Raw genomic sequence first — 21,754 nt, forward strand, 5'->3', positions numbered from 1 at the left:
GTGCAGCAAGGACTAAGGCGCGAGGAGCTGATCATCGCCGTGTAAACCTCTGAGGGAAAAAGGCCTCGAAGCCCCTTCTGTCAGCTGGGCTCTGAACTCCTTCCCCTCGACTGCTCCCACACAAACACACACATTTATACACACAAGCACACACACACGTACACACGCAAACAGACAGGATCCCTCTGGTGCACCAGATTTGTGTTTAGGTGAGTGTGAGCAGAACAATACCCCAGTGTGTGTTTGGAGAGCCGTGGCTAATTGTGTTCATTTGCTGCTTAACAGTGAGGCCAATGAAGATGTGTGTGAGTGTGTGCGTGTGTGTGTGTGTGTGTGTGTGAGTGTCTGTGTTTGCGTGTGTGTGTGTGTTTTAAGTGCCATGTGCGGCCATTTTTTTCTGTGTTTGAACATCCTAGTTCATATCCACCTCAGAGGCCACATTTGTAAGTGCAGCTTCCACAACTTCATAAAGTAACGCTGAGTCAAGTCAAGACCACCAAGCGTCCTTAAAAGCGGAACAATGACAGCATTGTCGGCACCGAAGTCCCAGCAAGGTTCAAACGCACGACCGCGGTGGATCGATTGTAAATAATGTCATCTTAGAAGGTCACTCTTGGACCTTTTGGCCGTGTCAATACAAAACCACATGCACAGTCACTCGCATAAAATTGACATAATAAAATCTTGGCGTAACATTTCTAATGATGAAACGACTGGCATGCAAACACACGTCCTGTAAATGTGAACGCAGCGCTGCAGGCTTCGCTGTGTTCACCCACCCTCTCTCGCTTTGCTAAGAGGCCCCTCCCTGCCCATGGCGAGCGCAGGAGAAAAAAAATATATAAACAGCCGAAGAGACAAACAGCGAGAGCCACTTAGAACCACTTAAAGCCAAGGCTCCTTCCCACAGCGAAGCACTTGCCCAGGGCGAGCGGTGGCTGCTTGCCACGCTGGGAGGCCGAGACGCCACGACTGGCTCTGTGCTAGTAGGCAATACTTACAAAGGGGCACTTGCTCAAAGAGGATTGCAGTGGATCTTCCACTATAGGAGGCAAGTGAATTTTAAGATTTTTTTCTTCAAATAATCAGATTAATATACCCACCCAAGACACAATTCTGTGGAAATTTCTCACGCCAAAAATATTTTTACACAAGATAAATGAGTCATTTGGCCAAATTCACATTCAGTTGCATTGGCAGGACAGGATTGTTAACTTTTGAGGTGGTTTGCAACTTTCATTCTTCCATTTTTCATTGTTTCCTTTTTTTTGTTGCTATTATTCGGTCCACTCTGCCTCCCTGTGCTCATTGCTTCACCTGCCTCTATTTTTTTTTTTTTTTTTTTTCGTTCCCCGGCTGTGAACCCAAAGGCCAACACTCCCCTGGAAGTTCTGTTTACCCTACTTGCTGCTTTTTGACATTCACTTACTTGGAGACAGAAGGAGAAAAAAAGGGAAGGACACGCATTGTTTTAGGAGGTGAATGTCGACCCCCCACTTAAAAATAAATAAAAAGCCATCATAGAAAGTATATATGTGGCAAACCAGAATTAAATTTGGAAATATTTTGCATCTATTGAGGAATGATCTGGAATATCCCATAAAAGCATAGAGACACTCTCCAATTTACAAACATTCGAGTTCCGAATAACGTTACATACGAACATTTTTGCGGGTACAGTGTGTCGAAAAATGTTCGGACATAGATGCCGTATATTAGATTTTGTATTGCGCGCCTTTTTCCGTCCGAGCTCGCTTGTGATTGGCTGCATACTGTGCTTCACACACACACAGCGCATTGGAGGCTTCAAGGGCTGGATGTTTACATGACAGACACCAAGGCTGACCAATCGCACCCGTCTTTGCTGAATTGTTGCCAACGAGTTCAGGCCCCAATCCCCAGAGCTCACGTACGATTGGCTGCATAGAGTATGTGGGTGGGGAAGAAATCCCTCTTCCCTGTTGACGGTCCAGTAGGACGCAATGCATAACAAAAATGGCTGCTGGCATGTAATTCCATAATTACATGCAAGCAGCTTCAGTAATGGTTTACTGTAGACCCAATGATATACAGGTAACATCCGAGTTATGACCGGGTTCCGTTCCGACAAAACAGTCGTAAGTCAAACGGTCGTAAATCGAAAAGCATTCAAAATGGCTGACGCGGTCGACCACGTGATCATAACAAATGACGACACACTGGCCTCTCCTATATGACAGGATAGTATACGATGTTAATCTGTTGTTTCTAAGCAACATTTTTTATTGAATACTATTAGATACCAAAATGTTGACAGTTCATTTATACATCTTATGACTTTTAGTGTCATTTTAATCATTTTATATTATGTATTATCGATCTTTATAACTATTACCGGTTGCCCTCTTCCACCCAGGGGCTGTCTGCAACACCGACTCGCCCAACCCGCCATCTCGCCGCGCAGCAGAACGACCTGTCTCAAAAAGGCAGCGCCGCCGATCCTGAGCCCAACACGCTGTTTGCGTCGCGATAATCACACCCGCTCAAGCACACGGGTGTGCACCGTCGCCTCGGCATCGGTGGACACCCCCGCCCCCGATTGCTGTGCGAGTGAGATGCTGTCTTGCTGGAGAAAATTGTCGTGCGCATTTGTTAAGAAACAGTCATTTTGTCCTACTTCGATATTGTCACGTTCGGATTGACAGCTGGGGGCGGGGCCAAACCTCCCTAATGGGTTTATCTTGATCGTTCGTCCCTGGTTCATTCATTCTACGGGCGTTGATGGCAGAGGATGGTTAAATCAGTAGGAAGCCTGGTGTTGGACAGAAAGTTAGTTTAATCTTGAAGACAGCAGAGACATCGCGGTGTCGGCTGAAGAGGAAGCATGAAGAGAGAGAGAGAGAGAGAGAGAGAGAGAGAGAGAGAGAGAGAGAGAGAGAGAGAGAGAGAGAGAGAGAGAGAGAGACGAATTGGGAGGGCATTTATATGGCGCACAGTGTGCGACGCAATAGGATGTGACGTAATGGTGTGCGACATCAAGGAAAGCAGGATATGACGTATCAGAAAGTCCAAAACGTAAACAAAGATTAGAAAGCAATGTTTAAAGATGTTGGTATAGTGAATTACCGCAACATGTCCCCCCTGACAAACATATCTAACATCGGTGGAGGTGAACAGAAAGAAGAAAGAAAAAAGAAAAGAAATTCACAAAATAAAACAATCACAATGGAAAAAATCTCAAATTAAAGTCATGTCATTTGCTACAACAGTCAGTCTTCATGGCATCCTGGATGGTGATCACCAGGACGACAAGGAGGAATGAAATTGTTTGTAGCATTTGTCGCAAGCAGGCCCCAGGGTGTGATACGGATGAGCTGGTGACTGGCAAAGAGGGTGTGATCTGTTGGCTCCAGTGACGTGCATCGGGAATCTTCTTGACGAACGATGTCCTCGCGAATCTAGATGAAGCTTGTGGCTGCTAAGATGGCTAGCAGCTCCGCAACCGGTCCATCCCACGTTGGCGTGGTCCATGTCATTCTCTTCAGACCGCAGCTCCGTCCTGTGGAGAACAAAAGACTTGTGCCAGGTCACATGTCGAAAGGATGGTTTCATTCTACACATCACACTTTCTTGGCATTTCTTTCTCTATCAAAGTCTGTCTCATCGTTTAGGCTCTGCAATGCATTCTCTCACAGAAATGGCAGTAAGTCATTGTTAGATGTTAGTTGGTTAGTACATGTTAGTGGTTAGTTAGTCTGCATTTCTGGAGGGCACAACTTTCTTGGGGAATGACGTTGCAGCCAACATCACTCATTACCACAAGTGAAAATGTTGGTAATGATGATCTGAGCTATCGTCACTCCCCCCTGTTGATACATGAACAGTTTGCCAACTGGGAACGTGTTTGCGTGGAAAACACGATCCATCTTTGACATTGCACAGATCAATTTGTATAAAACCATTTGTCAATCACTGTTCCAAAATTTTGGAGGCTGTTCCTCCTCTCCTGGCACCTCTCAATTCTCAATGACCATCGCAGCTCTGTTTACGAATTGTTGCGGTTCATATCATCTGCATAAAAATCATAATGAAAAAAAGTTTAGTCATCATATTTTGCAAATCAACCTTGTCCAATTTGTTATCGTCATCAAATTTAATATGTATCGTATATATGAATCAAATCATCTGTTCTTTGGCTTCATAGGGATGACAATTGTCAGGTCAAAACAAGTGCAATGATCTTGTCTTGATCAAGTCTGGTGGTCGTGGTCGTAAGTACGGGTGGTCGTAACTCGCGCTGGTCGTTAGTCGGATGTTACCTATATGTATGTCGTTCTACAGTAGGTGTGAATTTATTTTATGACTGTTAGAGCGTCTGTGTTTTATACTTCTCCGTTTCGTGTTTGACTTAAACATACATTCCATACAAAACATAGCACTGAAGCGACTTACGACCAAATTCACCTTACGAACGTCCGCTCGGAACATATCTCGTTCGTAAATTGGGGGGGCGTCTGTATTTCGAAAAAATATTATAAAAAAAACAAAAACGGACTTCACGATCAGTTTGATAGGCAGTGTGTGAAGCCCACAAGACGTGGCGACTCACAGTATGCATTTACCTTGAGTGTAATCCATGCTGATGGTGACACAGATCCCTACAGGGCCAACCACCCCTGGGTTCCAGGTCGCCCAGCTTGATGACGAGGTCAAACAGGCAACTCTCAGCCACGGCACCATAGAGGACTGCCCAGGACCATTAGTATCCATTACCAGGAGGTATGCCCGGCTACGCTACTAAAAACACAAACACACAAAAGGTGAAGATGACGTGAAGATGAATGTCAAAGAGGGGCTTCTACTAGAGAGAATACATAGTATGTGTTTTTTTTTTATAATCTGGAGAAGAAAAAAAAATACCTGCTGGTTTGCAATTAGATTTTCGTGTTTGGTTATTCACATTTCAATGCCAAGGCTTTTTGTTTGTCTGTACAATCTACGTGCAGAACAATGACTTTAGCAGAGGAAAGCATGCATGAGTTGCAGCATTAGACACCAGAACTCGGCCTCCAGCCGCTTGGTGCCAAAGATCATCACTTCAAATAGATTTCCTTAGGGCAATGACCTTCCGGGAGTCTGTGGGGATTTTGTGCTGGTATCAATGCAATAATTGTGATATGCAAACTAAACATCGCCACAGTTGTGCGGAATACCCTCATATGACCTCTGGTGGTCAATTTCATCTTTCTTACCCATTCATTGAGAGCTTCGTGGCATTCTGTTGCCTCATAGATTAAAATCGTAATGGTTTTTTTTCGACAATATCAAGTTATAATTGATTTGATCATCTCAGCAGGCTTATCTCATACACAATTACTGTATTTTCCAGTGTATAAGGCGCACCCCCAATGAATGGTGTATTTTCAAACTTTTCAATTGATGAAAAATGTTTTCCAAATATAATATATCAATATATATTTCCAAATATAAGCTAAACCATATTATAATGTGGTTCGGTTCACTACTTCTTCTACAAGGCGAGGGTGGAGTCGGTGGCTGCTGGCAGTAGTTGCGAGACCTGTTGCGGCCCAATATTAATTCACAAATAAGGCGCAGTTGCGTATTTAAGGCGCAGGGTCATCTATTCAAGAAAATTAATGCTTTTGGGTGCGCCTTATACGCTGGGAACTATGGTATGTCTGTACTACTTTGTTTGAGAAGGAAGTTAGATTTCCACAAAGAACAAAGCCCACTAATGACACTGGAGTCAGTTCATTGTTTTTGCATCACTCATGGCTCTTTTTGTGTTGTTTGTAGGCAAAAACAGACTTTGGTGGACATAGCTGGCAAGGGAAACATGCTCAGACCATTTTAACCCTTTCAGGGACTGCAGTTACAACAGTGGATATCATAACAGGTAACAGGGTGAGGGAAAAGGTGCGTGAAAAGCATCTTGCGTGAAATTTTTTTTGTGAATTCAATCATTGATTAAATATGCATTTTGAGGTGGTGGTGAGTTAATGGCCTTGGCCACCCGAATATTAGAAAGTATAATCCAAGCAAGGATGATGCGGTGTTTGGTAATAGAAGCAAGGTGACTTTTCCCCCCCTAAAAACAAGTAATTTTGCAGATGGATGCAAGGAATATACCCGGCAGCAACTATATCCAACAGGTGGAGCAAAACAATGCTAAACAGCCTGCCATTTAACAACGCTCACAAGATAAGAGAAACTTGTCTCTTGAGTTTGTGTATATATATAGATATATGCATGCATGCATGTGTGTGTGTGTGTGTGTGTGTGTGTGTGTGTGTGTGTGTGTGTGTGTGTGTGTGTGTGTGTGTGTGTGTGTGTGTGTGTGTGTGTGTGTGTGCGTGCGTGCTCGTATGTGCACACGCACCCATCAAGCAAGCTGCGCCCTTGGCAGCCTATTATCCAAACTAAAGCATGGCACCCGGCCCGTGCGTGTGCGCTTCAGAGCGCAGCAGCTGTGCCATACCTCCAAGCATCTTCACAATCGTCAGACGAGGACGATTGTGGATGAATTGAAGGACAAAAGTCACACCTCTGCCGCGTTTGTCTGCTCCCCAGATGTATGTAATTTCTGCTCCTTGGACAGCAGTGTATGCATGCAGATGTGCACTTCAAGATCTGTTGCAGATCTTCTCACTTTACAAAATCTTCCGACTGTTCAAGGCTTTATTCCAGGGGTGTCAAACTCATTTCGCATCGCGGGCCACATACGGCCTAGGGAGATGTCAAGTGGGCCGGACCATTAAAATTATACCATACTCTGGTAAAAATAGCAAAAATATCATGTCTTTCCTTTGTTTTGGTGTAAAGAAGCACAATAACATTCGGAAAATGTTGGCATTTAATGAACTATCCTTTTCCAAAACATTTCATGAAACACCTCATATTTCCTTAGACAAATGTGCAATTTACTTTTATCATTCACAATGCATATGCATTGCAACTGATCCCACTGATTGTACAAAGGCACAAAACTTTAATTGGTACTGAAAAATATAGTAATGCACTTTAAGATTTAAAGTAGACTTTTAAAGAATGGGAATTTTTAAACCACTTACACATACGCATATAAAATCTATACGTAATCCCTGCGTACACCTTACAAACTAAGGAGACTGATTTTAAATGTGTAATGAAGAAAGTGTTCACCTGTCCTGTAAATCTTTAAACTTCATACATGAAACATACATACACATACAATACATACTGAACATTTATGGAGTTGTATGAACAGTAGAATTCCATCACAGAACTTTTGTTTTGAAGCTGCTGACTAACATTAAAGTGTGGTATGTCGCGACACCTGCTTTCTTTCCGACCATGGATGACGCGCCGTCTGTAGCCAGGCTGACAGCGTGGGACCAGTCCACTCCAAATTTGTCCAATACAGCAACGACAGAGCCGAAAATGTCCTCTGCTGTTGTGGTGTCCATCATTGGGACCAACTCAAGAAACTCTTCAGTAACAGTCAATGTCTCATCAACTCCTCGAATAAATATGGCCAGTTGGGCCACGTCTGTGATGTCAGTGCTCTTGTCAATTGCCACGGAAAATGCAATAAATCCTCTCTGCTATAGTGTTCTTCGTCAGGCTATTGGCAAAAGCTTGTCGCTTCTCGGAACATACAAGTTCAGCCGCCTTCATCATGCATCGTTTAACAAAGTCGCCGTCAAAATACGGCTTCAATGCTAATGCTATTTCGCTAGCAATTAGGTAGCTGACTTTTACTGCTGCTTCACTGACTTCTCGGCTCCGTATGAAAGTTGACTGCTGTTTCTTCAAACCCGCCAGCAATTCGCTAATCTTTTCTCTTCTCAGTTGTCCTTGGAACCCGTCATATTTTTCGCTGTGATGAGTCTCGTAGTGGCGTCGAATATTATATTCCTTCAATACCGAAACTTGTTGCAAACACACCAAGCACAAAGGTTTTCTGCGCATCTCTGTAAATAAATAGGACGTAGTCCATTTTTCTTTGAAAATTCTACATTCCTTATCTACTTTTCCCCGTTTGGATAACGACATTTTGGCTAATTAGGGTGTAGCGGAGAGGTAGAGACCAAGGTATTAACAACGTCGTAACAAGCAGCAGATGGCGCATTGACACCGTCTTCTGTTTTCAGTCTGTCTCAGTGATGCGGCGCGTCTTCTACTCTGATGGAAAGAGTGCGCCCCTTAATATTAATTCCATGTCTTTTATGAATTTTTCCACTTTCAAATGATCCTGCGGACCTGATCGAACCTCCTTGGGGGCCGGTTCCGGCCCGCAGGCCGTATGTTTGACACCACTGCTTTATTCCATTATGCATTTGCATTTTGACATGAAATCATTAGATTTGAGTTAGAGATAGACAGATAAACAGAGCGAGAGAGAGAGAGAGAGAGAGAGAGAGAGAGAGAGAGAGAGAGAGAGAGAGAGAGAGAGAGAGAGAGAGAGAGAGAGAGAGAGAGAGAGAGAGAGATGGAGATTAAATCAGAACCCTCATTTTAAACATTTAACTTGTTTTTTAAGCTGTAAAAGCTATTTAATTTTCTTTGAATTGTCGGATGGAAGAGAGCAGGCCTGGTTTCTGATTCTTCATTTCTTCCTTAGTCATTCACTCATGACCATGCTGTACCACGACTGAACATTTTCAGAATCAGAATCAGAGTCAGAATCATCTTTATTGCCAAGTTTGTAGAACACACAAGGAATTTGTTTCCGTAGGATTTTCCGCGCCCTAGTTTTAACACATTTTTGACTGAATAAGTTTAAATGCATAGGTAAATGCTCTTTGTGGCTGACTCAACTTGCGCAAGCGGCATTCGCATTCAGACATACAAACACACAACCATCGCCTAACCATGCACCAGCACCACCACCAGCCATGGCAGCCTCAGGGCTCAACCATCTGCCGCCGCTCTGTCCTACCCAACTTCTTAACATATGCAGCCCTTGCCCTGGGTAAGGTGGTGGGGGCACTGGCCGCGGCCTCGGCCAAGTTGGTGGGAGGAAGAGGGGGTGCAAGAGTGCATATGGTGCACGTGAAAAAGAGACAGAAAGGAGGCGAAGAAAATGGAGACAAATGAAGGATTACTTAAACCTCGTTTTTTCGCTCGGTCTCCCCCATATGGGAGACCACCAAGGTCACGGCCTGCAAAGGACTAGCAAGGCCGCAAGCAACGGATTGAACAAGGGGGTGGCGGTGAGGGGATTTGGGGGTGGGGGTGGAAAGTGTGGGGGTTTGGTCAATGAGGTTGGCACTGTCACTGAGACACCATTGTGACATTATGCCTCGGGGCATACGCTGCCACAAAAGGCAGGTGTGCACTACTTTCATCTAGTCATCATCATCCCGTCTCTGTCTTCTACCCCCCACGCAATCAAGATGAGCGAATGACAGTCAGTTTTGTTTCATCGCTAACATTAATTACATCCGCTTTCCTAAAGTCCTTTCATTCATTTTTCATGAGGCTTCTTTGCATGCGTTGCACCACTCTGCTATTCTCTTTCTTCCACTGGGGGTCTCTTTACCCGTTCCAGGAAAGCATCAAGTATGGAGGTTTGTTCACCCATGGGGGAGTTGTGTCAAAAATACACTTAAAAATTCACAAAAACTCTGAGCATGTAGAGATAAGGTAAAAAAATATCAAATTCTGTCACCTCGATCATCTCCTGATGGAAATGTGTGTGTGCGCACGTGTGATTGTGCAGTGATTAAATAAACCATGCTGACCTTTGCTATAACCTTCCGCCCACCCCACTTCAAGCTTCTGCCTGATCTATCTGACCTTACAAGACCCACTCACATTAAAGACTTTTTTCCACTCCTTCATCTGAAGTTTTCCCACATCTGTCCTTCTCACAGGATGAAGAATTTCCCTGTCCAGCCGGTCGGATTCTATGTGCCGTCCTTTCGCCAAAACCCAGAAGCCTCATCACCATTGTGTGTTGTGCAATGTGCAGTAGATATGTTTGTACATGCGTTTATGCCATTTGTGCGTGTGAGTGATCTTTAAAATCTTGAGGTTCAAACGACCACTCTCACCACGCCTTGCCACTGAACTCACCAAGAGGTCGCTGAGATGCCACTGTGTGTGTGTGAGCCTTTATCCTGATCTCCTGCTCTAATACCCCGAGGACCTTTGGTTCCTTAACGGCAGGAGCTCAGAAGAAACACACATAGGCACCTTCAAAGATCTCACATCAATCGCTCTTACCTCTTGAAGCGTTGAAGAACGAGCACCTCAGGTGAAAGGTCAGCACGCCTGCAGAGTGACACTCAATCACCGTGCGCCGATGAAGGCAGCGTGAGGATGACTGGCTGGGAGGAGGAAGGAAGCAACGGCTTAATGTGAAGATTATGTAATAAGTCCTGTGCCAAGTGAGAAGAGGCTTCCATAGTGTTGAACGTGTACACAACCTTTCCCACATTTATAAGGCTCATCAGGAAGGTTCTGAGTTTAAATCCTGACTTTGAAGGCTTTGGGTTAGGGGGGTGAAACGCGTGGCGGGGAATTTTGGAATTGGTGGTATTTTTTAACTGATTTGATCGTTCCAGTGAATGCAGGTACACACACGAGCTGAGTCTGCTCTACAAGGCACGTTACATTTACCGTACTTTTCAGTGTATAACACACACCCAAAAGCCTTGATTTTCTTCAACAGATGACCTTGTACCTTATACGCAGGCGTGCCTAATATGTAAAGTCATATTAAGCCACAACAGGTCTCGCAACTACTGTCAGCAGCCACTGACTCCATTTCCTCCTGTAGAAGAAGTCATGCGTAACCCAGCCTCTATTGTAGCGCCATATAATGTGGTGTGCCTTTTATTTGGAAAAGTTTTATATATGTCTATATTATAATTGGATAACTGTTTTTATTCATTGAAGGTGCACCTTATAGTCAGGCACTCCTTATATATGGAAAACGTTTGAAAATACCATTCATTGAGGGTGCGCCTTATACTCCCGTGAGCCTTATACCCTGGAAAATACAGTGAGTCGTAATTTTTTTGTTACTCTTGTTTGTTATGTATAAATCTTAATTCCATCTGCTTGGAGCAGAAAACCAACAGCAATTGGACACTGCGTTATGTTCTGATAATTTCGCCTGTTCTGTTCCCTTCACCTCTGTGTCCTTGCTTATGTTGGGTGTAATTCCCCCGTGAGTGTGAACTGCCCTGACTGCTGACGTGAAATTTGTTGCATTTGATCACGTATTTTTGACATTCGATGTTGAGTTTTTCTACATTATGTGTTATTTGGTGCAATTGTAGTGCAAGTGACGAGAGGCATAATAAATAAAAACAGTTTTCTGAACCTGTATCACACAAGTAACCATGGGGGTCAGAATCTCTTCAGACACCTGAAATGAAAATCGATAGGATTTCCCGTTCTATCTTATTACTATTTCAAGTACCTGTTGCGAGTGATATATCAGCCTGTCCACCATATTGGATGTGGCCACCGTATTAGTCATATTGACTTTAATTCGTAAAATTTAATTTGAATGACAATACAGTACAATCAAAAGTAAAAAGTTCAGTATTCATTCAATGAGTTCCAGTTTGATGATCTCCAACGAGAAATTGTATGAGGCATTTTCCCCAAACCGCTTCACTTTGCCACATTAATATGACTGCAACATCGGCGTAATCATGGTGAAGTCTCTGTATGTGTACTTTATATGTTGCACCGCAGTGCAGTGTCAATAAAGTACAAGTAAAATATGGAGCAAAGTGTCATGCATATTAGCTTATTTGACAATAAAGCTGACTTTGACTTTTGACTTTGACTTTGACAATACAAATGGTCATGTTTCCAGTACTTCTCCTCCAAAGTCTTTAGAACAATTCGAACTGGCCACAAGCTTTGCATAACTCATAACTGATTTGTGTTCATGGAGACAGTGTTAGTGTCCAGTTGGGATGATCGCGAAAGGCTTGTCTTGTGCCTGTTTGAATGCCGGTGTTATAGAATTGTGCTTGACTTTGCAGTGCTGAGTGACCAGTGTAGATGAGAGAGGAGAGGCTTATCTCTGGATGCTTGGTGTTTCCTAGCGTGTGATGTCGGACCAGTTTCAGAAAAGCTTCCTGGACTGCGTTCACTGATAAGCTTTGGGATGTGGAGATGTGCAGGTAGCAAAAATGTCTCAGTTGAAATTGGAGCCCATTTATTTGTGATGTTCTCATTTTGCTTGTCAGACTCCCTGAGCAGTGACCGGAGCAGCAAGCCATCCAAACATTTGGAAACTGGGACGACAAGGAAAAAGAGATGGACAGGAAAAAGACGGCTGAGGGAGAAAAATGATGGACCGCAAAGAAAGCAGGACAGCAGAGGAGTGGCGGCACATGGAATGTCACAAAACGGAAAGAACTGAAAGCCGAGTGCATGGAACCAAACGAAAGGAGAAGAAATGTTGGACTGAACGATGAGAGGAAAGCTAAGGCCACCTTTCTCCTTCTCCTCTCGTGCCTCCTCTTTTCCGCGTGAGAATGTGCATTTTTCTTCCTTCTTCAGATGTGGCACGTTTTCATGTGCACACAAAGATGAGACGTACCTGGCACAGAAGGGCGTGAAGGAGCTGGCACAAAGGTTTGTGTGCACCACACTGATACGCACACACCTGCCTGGCACAGAGTTCTCTATTATATGTATATATATATATATATATATATATATATATCGATATAACCGGACTATCGATATATCCGACCCTGCCCGCATGTAATTTTCTCCTTGCGTTCATAGAAATAGTATCGTAATAAGCGGTACTATCGATATAACTACTGTACTATCGATATCGATATAACGAGACTTTACTGTATATATATATATATATCGATATAACGAGACTTTACTGTATATATATATATATATATATATATATATATATATATATATATATATATATATATATATATATATATATATATATATATATATATATATATATACAGTAAAGTCTCGTTATATCGATATCGGTTATATCGATAGTACCGCTTATTACGATACTATTTCTATGAACGCAAGGAGAAAATTACATGCGCGCAGGGTCGGATATATTGATAATCCGGTTATATCGATATTTTTTCGGACTCCCAAGAATATCGATATAACGAGACTTTACTGTATATATATGCTAACCTTTATATATATTGTGCAAACCTTTAATGGCTTGTTTTTATTTGTGCCCAAAGTGTTGATGTTATTGTGATTTTGGTGTTATTGTGCTTTAAACCAAAAGCAACAGCTGGAGCATTAAACAAGTGCATTTCAAAGAAACTGGTGGCAGAAAACAATCAAGGAAATGGTAACTAATTGATACACACGCAAACATAAACACACACACACACACTCATACACACACACACACACAAACAACGATTGCTGTAATTAGTTTGTTTTTAAAAGAACCAAATGACAGTGATTTGCGCACCACAGCATCCATAACAATTTGCCACTGGGTGTGGGTTGAACCATTTTACCATGGTTCTATTCAAACACTCGCAAATAGTCATGCATCTGTGCACGTGCGCGCGCACACACACACACACACACACACACACACACACACACACACACACACACACACACACACACACACACACACACATCCACACACAATCCGTATACACGCATACTGTTATGCCATCATGAAATTTACTTGAGATTGATGAAGAGAGGCTGTCTAAGCTCCAGTGACGTGCAGTCAGTGGAGGCAGGTGAGGCCGTGCCTCACCTGTCATCATGGAAATATCAAATCAAAAATAAATTAAACAGTTATATTTATTTAGTGATTTGTACTTAAAATTATTTTCCATTTAACTGCACCATTTTTGGTGCAGTTAAAGTTCCACTCGACAAAACGTGAAGTAAATAATGACACAAAAAGTAATCTGGACTCGAAATGAATAAGTGAGCTAATTAGATAACACTAGACAGTATAAAAGGGGAAACAAAATAAGATATTGTCATGAAAATGCGCGTTAATCGAGACCAACAGAAAATTGCGACTCACCATTAATCTCCTCCAGATTGTTCTGGAACTATGGACGGGACATGGTGCCACGCTGTGCGCCGTTGCGTCACTTCCTTCATAATTTAATAATCTATATATATATATATATATATATATATATATATATATATACAGTAAAGTCCCTCGATACTATATCGATATGCAAAAGGGTCGGGAGTCCCGGTTATATATATATATATATATATATATATATATATATATATATATATATATATATATATATATATATATATATATATATATATATCGATATTCAAGGGAAAAAATATCGATATAACCGGGACTATCGATATATCCGACCCTGTTTGCATGTAATTTTCTCCGTGCGTGCATAGAAATAGTATCGATATAACCGGGACTATCGATATATCCGATATCGATATAACGAGACTTTACTGTATATAGGGCCTAAACTAGCAGTAAGAATTTAGTTTGCTGACGAAGTTTCTTGGGTAAGAAGCAAAACGTCCGACACCTTCAAAGAAGTACACATGACAGCTGAAGAAACCTTTTCATCGATGGACCACTCTCGTACGACTGAGAGCTTAAACAGTCATTTGGCTTCTCAACCACACAAAGGGACAATTTAGTCTGTTCTATGAACCTGCCATGCATGTTTTGGGAATGTGGAGTGAAACCCAAGTACCCTGGGAACACCCACACAGACACAATGAAAACATGCCGACTTCACTCAGGAAGGCCGGGTCGGAATCGAACCCTGCACTTCTGCTTGGTGAGGCCGATGTGTTCACCACTAACCACTGTGCTGGTTAGTGGTTAACACATATACACTCCTAAACATTTCATATACACTTATTGGCCAATCCTTTGAACTGTTAAGAGCAGCGGGGGCTCCCCACTGCTGTTTTAACTCCTAACACCACAAATGTTGCGAATGACTATAATTCTAACGCGTTGTGGCCAAGGGTAGAATCTCATTTCAGTCACTTGCAGTCTGACTTGCAGTCTATTTATGCTTATCATCATCTTCTTTGTCTTCTTTTTTTGTTCTTCTTTTCAGTTCATTGGGGTATTACAGCTCTTTGGTGCATCCCATCATCTACTGTACAGGAAGCGCAAAGAATTTCTAGATGTAGTCAACGAAACCAACCCTGCTTGTACTCAGACCCACAACAGACAAGACACGCCATTGGTCGAGAGCAAAACGGGTGTCTTGTCTGTTTGTGTCTGTCAGTGACGGAAGGCCTACGTTCGCTAATACTGTCTGCTGTGATTAAACACAGATTGTACAGCTCTTATAAATACATAATTTACAACTAATACAAAGTAAACCGCTACTTTGCTGCTGAAGGCCAGTTGCATAGGGAGAATAAAAATTTCCCCTGTGAACTAATAATATAGAGTCGATTTAAAGGACAACCGGCGTCTCCGGACAAGTTATGTCCATAATTTGTAAAATGGCTTCAAATGACTTTTACTGAGCGTATTTTACAAAGATTCCACCGCATATAGCTATATTTTACGTTTTAAGACTCGCACTGAATATTCAGGAAGTCTTGTTTTTGAGTTGGTGACGAGTCCGTACGTGACGTCACGAAAGGACAACCCCCCTGACCGACAAAAAGACACATTGTAGCAGTCCTTCATCACGTCAATGTATTTTGCTGTACTGTTTGTCTGAAAACCTTGATGTTGCCCCCAAAAGCCGCCAGAAGAGAGCGTCCAAGCTCCATTGAAGGAATTTATCAGCCTGTGGAAACGGTCTGATTCATTCCTCATGGGAGCTGGTCGCCATTTTTGGGTGCGACATTCCCCCCTGCCCGTTTGCCTCAAAATGACACGGAAAAAATTATTTAATCGATTGCAAACTTGTATGCTTTTCTCTTCAGAATTATTTGAATCATATTCATAACTGGATGTGTAACAAGAAAGCATATTCTCCGAATCTGAAGCCATTGTTTTGATTTTTCAGCAATGTAAGACGTCTTGGCGTGACGTCACGAACTGGGGGCGGGACTTTCTGAAAATGCCCAATTCGCAGCTCAATTTTTTTGCAGATTTTGGACACTTTAAGTTATTTTTATTGGTGTTTTGCATTTGAATAAAAATATCATACTGCGTGTTTTGGGTATTTTAGATGCTATAAAATGTTTTCTGATGTCAGTTAAGAAATAAAAAAGTGACGTTGGTTGTCTTTTGCTGCAACCCAAGTAAAATGGTTATTTCCTCACTTTAAAAAAACAGCAGCTGACTTAGAATTAGCTGCAAGAGGAAGTCTGTAATTAGATGAGTTGTCATTCATCTGAATTTGAATGCATAATTCAAACAACATTAGAAAGGACTGAACCAGTTTTGGAAACAGCATCCTACATTGCAATTATGGTACCCGCCTCTCCTAATGGCTGCGAGGACTCGGTCTAAATGTGTTCATCTGTGAAGTTTTAGCCATGGTTCACCTCACTCAGTCGCTGTCACGCTGCACAAGCACACAAGCTCACAAAGGCGGGAAAAAGGAGAGTCGAGGGGGATCAAGTGGAGCAATTCTCTCAAAGTACTCTTTTGCTACATATTCCAGATTTTTAAAGAAATGTTCGATATGTCTTGTTGATGCATAATAGCCTGGCTGATATAAAAACTAATACTATAACTTCAAATGCCTACACCAGGCATTCTAATTATATTTTTTCAACTATATCTGATCACAGAAAATTTGACCAAGTAGCAGTTTTTTGCAAATTGGCATTTTTATCGAATGTTTGGTTAGTGACATCCAGTGACTACCATCTGTAACTACATAAAAAAAATGTCAGGAAGAAAAAAAACTGAAGAATAAACGTTTTCTTGGTGGGCTAAAAAGTCGCCCATAAACAAAACGCCTATTTCGTCAAAATGTATTGAGAAATTTCATACTAAAAAATAAAAACTAAACTACAGAATCGGTGCAACATATAGATAGAACATCTTTTTAGCAATACAGTACTTAATTAACTAACATAAGTGAGGTTTAAAAAAAAGATAAATAGCATTTACTGTCTTATAAATTCCTTAAAAGTTTTGTGAAATATTGTGTCATATTTTAAAGGAAACAAATCTGGTCATTTGGAGGCGTTGCTTTTCATTTACTTTCTATCCTTAATTCATACTCTACGCCAATAGTGGCGGTAATGCTCATCAACGTTATTTTCCAACCACTTGTCACACACCCAAAGAAGAAGCAGAGGCGAAGAGAAAAAGGGAAAAAACACAGGAACTATTGAGTGCCGGTTTTGACGAAAAACACGCCTATTTCCCGAGTTTCTTTTTGTTGGTGTCTGTTTTATTATTTGCCTCGATTTTTTTTTCAATCGTGAAGACATGCGAGACGCGTGTGGGTTTTGACCGACAATATTGTTTACGTGCGTTTTTCATCGTGTCATAAGCCTTTAAACTTCACGTTCCCCGTGCGATTATCATTTTGTGTGTTTTGGTTGATACGGCTGTTGTGTTGAGTGCTTAACTGTCATGACGTGAGCTCGACCCTGGTAATTGGTCACCACGTTCGTCTGCCGTTATGGAGGGGCGAAAGCTGAAAAGAAAAATCCCCAGGACCCCCACTACCACAGCGGCCGCACCAGTGACGGGAGCAACGCCGATACCCACCAGCGGTTCTGCTCGCAAAGCCAGTTCTCCCATCGGAGGCAAACACGACCCCCATTCCAGTCAGAAGAGCAAGGATAAAAGGTAGCAACGTATGCCCACTACTTATATAAAATACTTTATGTTCAAGGTACGATTAAGTCACACATGTTTGGATTGCAATAATAGGCTTTTGCCTTTCTAACCCCAAAAGCATAAAATCGCTGCTGAACACTGCTTACCCGCATTAAGTAGCCAATCTTTGCCTGGGCTGTATGCTTGCAATGTCTTCTTTAATTGGAGTTTTTTTTCCCAGGGGACTTCGTGATAAAACCAAGTATCAAATGGGTCCCGGTGTCTGTCGCAGCCCAAAACCGAACCAGACGGCACCCATCATTCAGCACTCATTCTTGACTGATGTCTCTGACGTGCAGGAGATGGAGAATGGTCTTCTCAGCCTTCTCAATGACTTCCACTCAGGGAAACTGCAAGCTTTTGGTGAGGTGATTTAAGGATGAACCAAGTGATGCAATTGTATTTTTGGTGTTTATTTTTTCCTCTCAATTGTAATCAGTAAAACATGGCAGAGTGAAGTGAAAATAGAATTGTGAATTTGTAATTGTGACCCGCAGTTTAAATTCAGCCTGAAGTGTTTTCTTCCCACCAGGAACTTATACACAAGAGTCTACAAACGTTTCTTTTGTCTGTCACAGGTAATGAGTGCTCCATTGGGCAGATGGAGCATGTGCGGGAGATGCAGGAAAAGTTGGCCCGCTTACACTTTGACCTGTATGGCGAGGAAGACGAAATGCAAGAGGACCATAGAAAAACAGTCCGGGACAACAACATGGACAAGTTGCTTCTGAATGTAAGACCTTGGACATTCAACAGTTTGTTCAAAAAGTCTTGGAGCAGCACCCAAATGATTGTTTAAAGGCCATTTTCCCTCTGTAATACATTTACAATGGCCTCTGTAATTCTTGGCCCCCTTGGTTAAGAGGTATTAAAAGCCTGAAAATGATTTCCATTTTTATGAGAGAAGCATCCTCTCGTTTTGAGAATGGCTCATCAAATAGAGACTGATGCTCATCCCATGGCCACCCCCCCCCCCAAACTCGGCCCTCATTGAAAAGTAACCGATATATGGTTGTAAGCTTATGATTCTAAAAATGAAAAGCTAATTATAATTTTCCTTTTCAGCTGGAGGAGTTGAGTTCATCTATGTATCCTTATTGGCATCTGCAAGACCACATGTGAGATATAAATAATGCCTATTTACATTGTGTGCTTGTGTTCTCCCTGAACTTGCCACTTCCAGCCAGAAACTGAATCTGACTGACAGCCACGAGATTCCGAGGTCTGCCAGCACATGAATGCCTGTCTGCCAGACATTGCCAGAAATCTGTTTGTTGCTCATGAAAGGCAAAAACTAAATTTGATGCGCCTAATGTAGACATTGCCAATCTAATATTACTAAACATCAAGATCCATGTAGTTTAGGTGCAGTTTATTATTTTACCGGACTGGTCACCAGCATCTATTTCCTGTTTTAGAGCATGTCACGTAAGAGGAAGTGCATCATTCTAATCAAAATGATTTGAATTAACTTAACAGATCGTTTGGCTGCCAATAATTGTATGACACTTTGTTGCACTTTAAATCATCACAACTATCAGTATATAATCAAATAGATTTATCGAAGTGTATTTATAATATGGGAAAAAAAGAATGTTTAACCAAATTCAGCATTGTGATTAGACAGTTTATGTCCACATATGTGCTTCCTGTTGGACTGCAAGCAGTCCAGTAACCCAAATATTGACTTCACGACAACGCCTTAATTTCTTATGTTGTTTTTTAAAGCTTTATTGGTTGGCTTTATTGGTTGAAACAAAATGATACTTCTCCACATGCGAATTGTAATCATTACTTTTAACTGTCAGTCCGCCAATGTTGGATGTAGTATTATCTTTAAAGCTTGAACTGTGCGGCCCGGTAGTCGAGTGGTTAGCACACCGGCTTCATAGTGCACTCCCTGTGTGGAGTTTGCATGTTCTCCCCGGACCCGCGTGGGTTTTCTCCGGGTCCTCCGGTTTCCTCCCACACTCCAAAAACATGCATGGCAGGCAGATTGACCACTCCAAATTGTCCCGAGGTGTGAGTGTGAGAGTGACTGTTATATGTCTTTGTGTGCCCTACGATTGGCTGGCAACCAATTCAGGGTGTCCCCCGCCTCGTGCCCGATGACAGCTAAGATAGGCTCCAGCAACCCCCGCGACCCTAATAAGGAATAAGCGGTACGGAAAATGAGATGAGCTTGAACTGTGGAAAATGTGTATGCTGGTGGCAGTGGCGTGCAGTCAGGGGAGGCAGGTGAGGCAGTGCCTCACCTGTCATCATGGAAATATCAAATGAAAAAATAAATTAAACAGTTATATTTATTTAGTGATTTGTACTTTAAAGTTCTTTTCCATTTAACTGCACCATTTTTGGATTTTTTTTCCGCCGAATTTTCACATTTACCATTCAAATACTAAGTCGAGACGAGCGGTGAGGCAGCAGCCGGCTGTGCCTCACCATGGATTGCGCAATGACTGTGCTAACTGGGCTGCTTGCTCTGCAGTGAGACCGCATTGCTGTCCCTCTGCATATTGCAATTAAAGTGTTCAAACACTTTTAGTATATGAACTAAATTTATACAGTTTAGCTGGTGTATATAATGTACAGTCACTGTACATAAACACTGTACTACAGTGTTTATTTTTTATCAAAACTGTGTGCATAGGTGAGGCACACAGTTCTCCTGCCTCATGACAGGGGGCGCTTGTGATTACAGATTCTTCTAGGGCCTCCTAGGCTGCAGAATAATAGAATTAGTGAAATTAGTGAGAGCAAGAGACAGTAAACGGTTAGCAAGTTAAGTGCAACCATCCAGTCATTTTTTTGTGTTGCTTGGCCTTATTTTCAGAATGGGGGATTACATATCTAAATTGAAAGAAATAGAGATACTTTTAAAACTGAAGAAAGATAAGGAAGGCTTCTACAAAGAAGTTATCGATGCCTTTCTTCAGAAGGAGCGGCACATGGACTTCATTTATAAGTAAAGGTAACACAATGTTTTTTTTTTAATTCTGTTTTTCGATGCTACAGTTTATATAAAGAATGCTGACATGACATTTTAAACAAAATACGTTAACTGTTGCCAATCAAATGCTGAATAAACTACTCTGTAGAGCGAATATGTTTGTAAATTTGACTATGATGACGTCAGTGCCTCACCAGCCATGAACCTCACCGCACGTCACTGCTAGCAAGTGACGTGTGGCGAGGTTCATGGCTGGTGAGGCACTGACGTTATCATAGTCAGATTTATAAACATGAACTCTACAGAGTAGTTTATTCACCATTTGATTGGCAACAGTTAACGTATTTTGTTTAAAATTTCATGTCAGCATTCTTTATATATACAAACTGTAGCATAGAAAAAAATAATTAAAAAAAAACGTTTTTATCGTGTTACCTTTAGTCCATGCGCCGCTCCTTCTGAAGAAAGGCATCGATAACTTCTTTGTAGAAGCCTTCCTTATCTTTCTTCAGTTTTAAAAGTCTCTGTCTCAACGGAGATCACTGCCAGTGAAGAAAGTCGTCCTTGATCAGTCCTGTTCCTGTAATGGTATGAGCAAATTGTATTTGCATGTTCTACTAGTGATGCTGGCTTTAGATCAAAGGAGCATGCGCGCTGCTGCAAGTCAGTCTGATGAGAGCCTGCGAGAGCCACACATGTCAATTGCCTTCTCCCTCCAACCAACACAGCCGTCCGTCCTAATTAATAACCTCAACTCTATCCAGAAGTTGTATCATTTACCGAACCCGCTTACACAAAGCAACACAGTTCCGACTGTATGTTTTCAGTGCTGAGAATGACAATCTCGTCTACTTCTACAGCAACAAATGGGGCTGCACCGATCTCCTCTTTAATGTAATTTCTAATGACATCACCAACTGCTTCAATTAAATCGTTCTGTATTCTGTTTCACAGGCTAGAAAATATAGTGGATGTCCCAAAATGACTCGCTAGCCTGTCATCTTTCTGAGCGAAAGCATGTAACATAGTTGCCAGGATGAGCAGAGCCTTTACTTTCA

At 42.0% G+C, this 21,754-nt stretch overlaps 1 protein-coding gene and 3 long non-coding RNA genes across 5 annotated transcripts; 3 read left to right on the top strand and 1 right to left on the bottom strand.

Moving 5' to 3' along the window:
• The first annotated feature begins 880 nt into the window (after positions 1 to 880).
• LOC148903360 (uncharacterized) lies at positions 881 to 7,558 on the top strand. The gene is made up of 3 exons (XR_016114985.1): positions 881 to 1,051; positions 2,396 to 4,758; positions 5,797 to 7,558. It is a non-coding gene; the product is annotated as an uncharacterized LOC148903360 (long non-coding RNA).
• LOC148903361 (uncharacterized) lies at positions 3,400 to 10,314 on the bottom strand. Its single transcript, XR_016114972.1, has 3 exons — positions 10,210 to 10,314; positions 4,602 to 4,776; positions 3,400 to 3,538 (listed from the first exon to the last, which is right to left on the bottom strand). It is a non-coding gene; the product is annotated as an uncharacterized LOC148903361 (long non-coding RNA).
• A 201-nt stretch (positions 10,315 to 10,515) lies between these two features.
• LOC148903362 (uncharacterized) lies at positions 10,516 to 15,489 on the top strand. 2 transcript variants are annotated; one of them, XR_016114998.1, is made up of 4 exons: positions 10,516 to 10,990; positions 11,991 to 12,131; positions 12,198 to 12,588; positions 15,057 to 15,489. It is a non-coding gene; the product is annotated as an uncharacterized LOC148903362 (long non-coding RNA). The 2 variants fall into 2 exon arrangements; XR_016114990.1 differs by lacking the exon at positions 15,057 to 15,489 and having other exon boundaries at positions 12,198 to 12,656.
• A 1,707-nt stretch (positions 15,490 to 17,196) lies between these two features.
• Positions 17,197 to 19,520, top strand: ccdc28a (coiled-coil domain containing 28A). The gene is made up of 5 exons (XM_089001310.1): positions 17,197 to 17,716; positions 17,928 to 18,109; positions 18,325 to 18,479; positions 18,812 to 18,834; positions 18,930 to 19,520. Exons 1-5 carry the CDS (start codon positions 17,547 to 17,549, stop codon positions 18,982 to 18,984), a joined length of 585 nt encoding a protein of 194 aa, XP_088857436.1. The 5' UTR covers positions 17,197 to 17,546; the 3' UTR covers positions 18,985 to 19,520.
• Positions 19,521 to 21,754: the final 2,234 nt, after the last annotated feature.

This window comes from Hippocampus bargibanti, linkage group LG01 (genome assembly GCF_051943395.1).
Source record: "Hippocampus bargibanti isolate YZ-2025 linkage group LG01, ASM5194339v1, whole genome shotgun sequence".
Lineage (NCBI taxonomy): Eukaryota > Metazoa > Chordata > Actinopteri > Syngnathiformes > Syngnathidae > Hippocampus > Hippocampus bargibanti.

What these genes read in the sequence shown, in the direction of transcription:
- ccdc28a (XM_089001310.1), top strand. Translation starts at nt 17,547, where the DNA reads ATGGAGGGGCGAAAGCTGAAAAGAAAAATCCCCAGGACCCCCACTACC. An exon ending in AGGGAAACTGCAAGCTTTTG is followed by an intron (nt 18,110 to 18,324) that starts GTGAGGTGATTT and finishes TGTCTGTCACAG; the next exon opens with GTAATGAGTGCTCCATTGGG. An exon ending in TGGACAAGTTGCTTCTGAAT is followed by an intron (nt 18,480 to 18,811) that starts GTAAGACCTTGG and finishes TTTCCTTTTCAG; the next exon opens with CTGGAGGAGTTGAGTTCATC.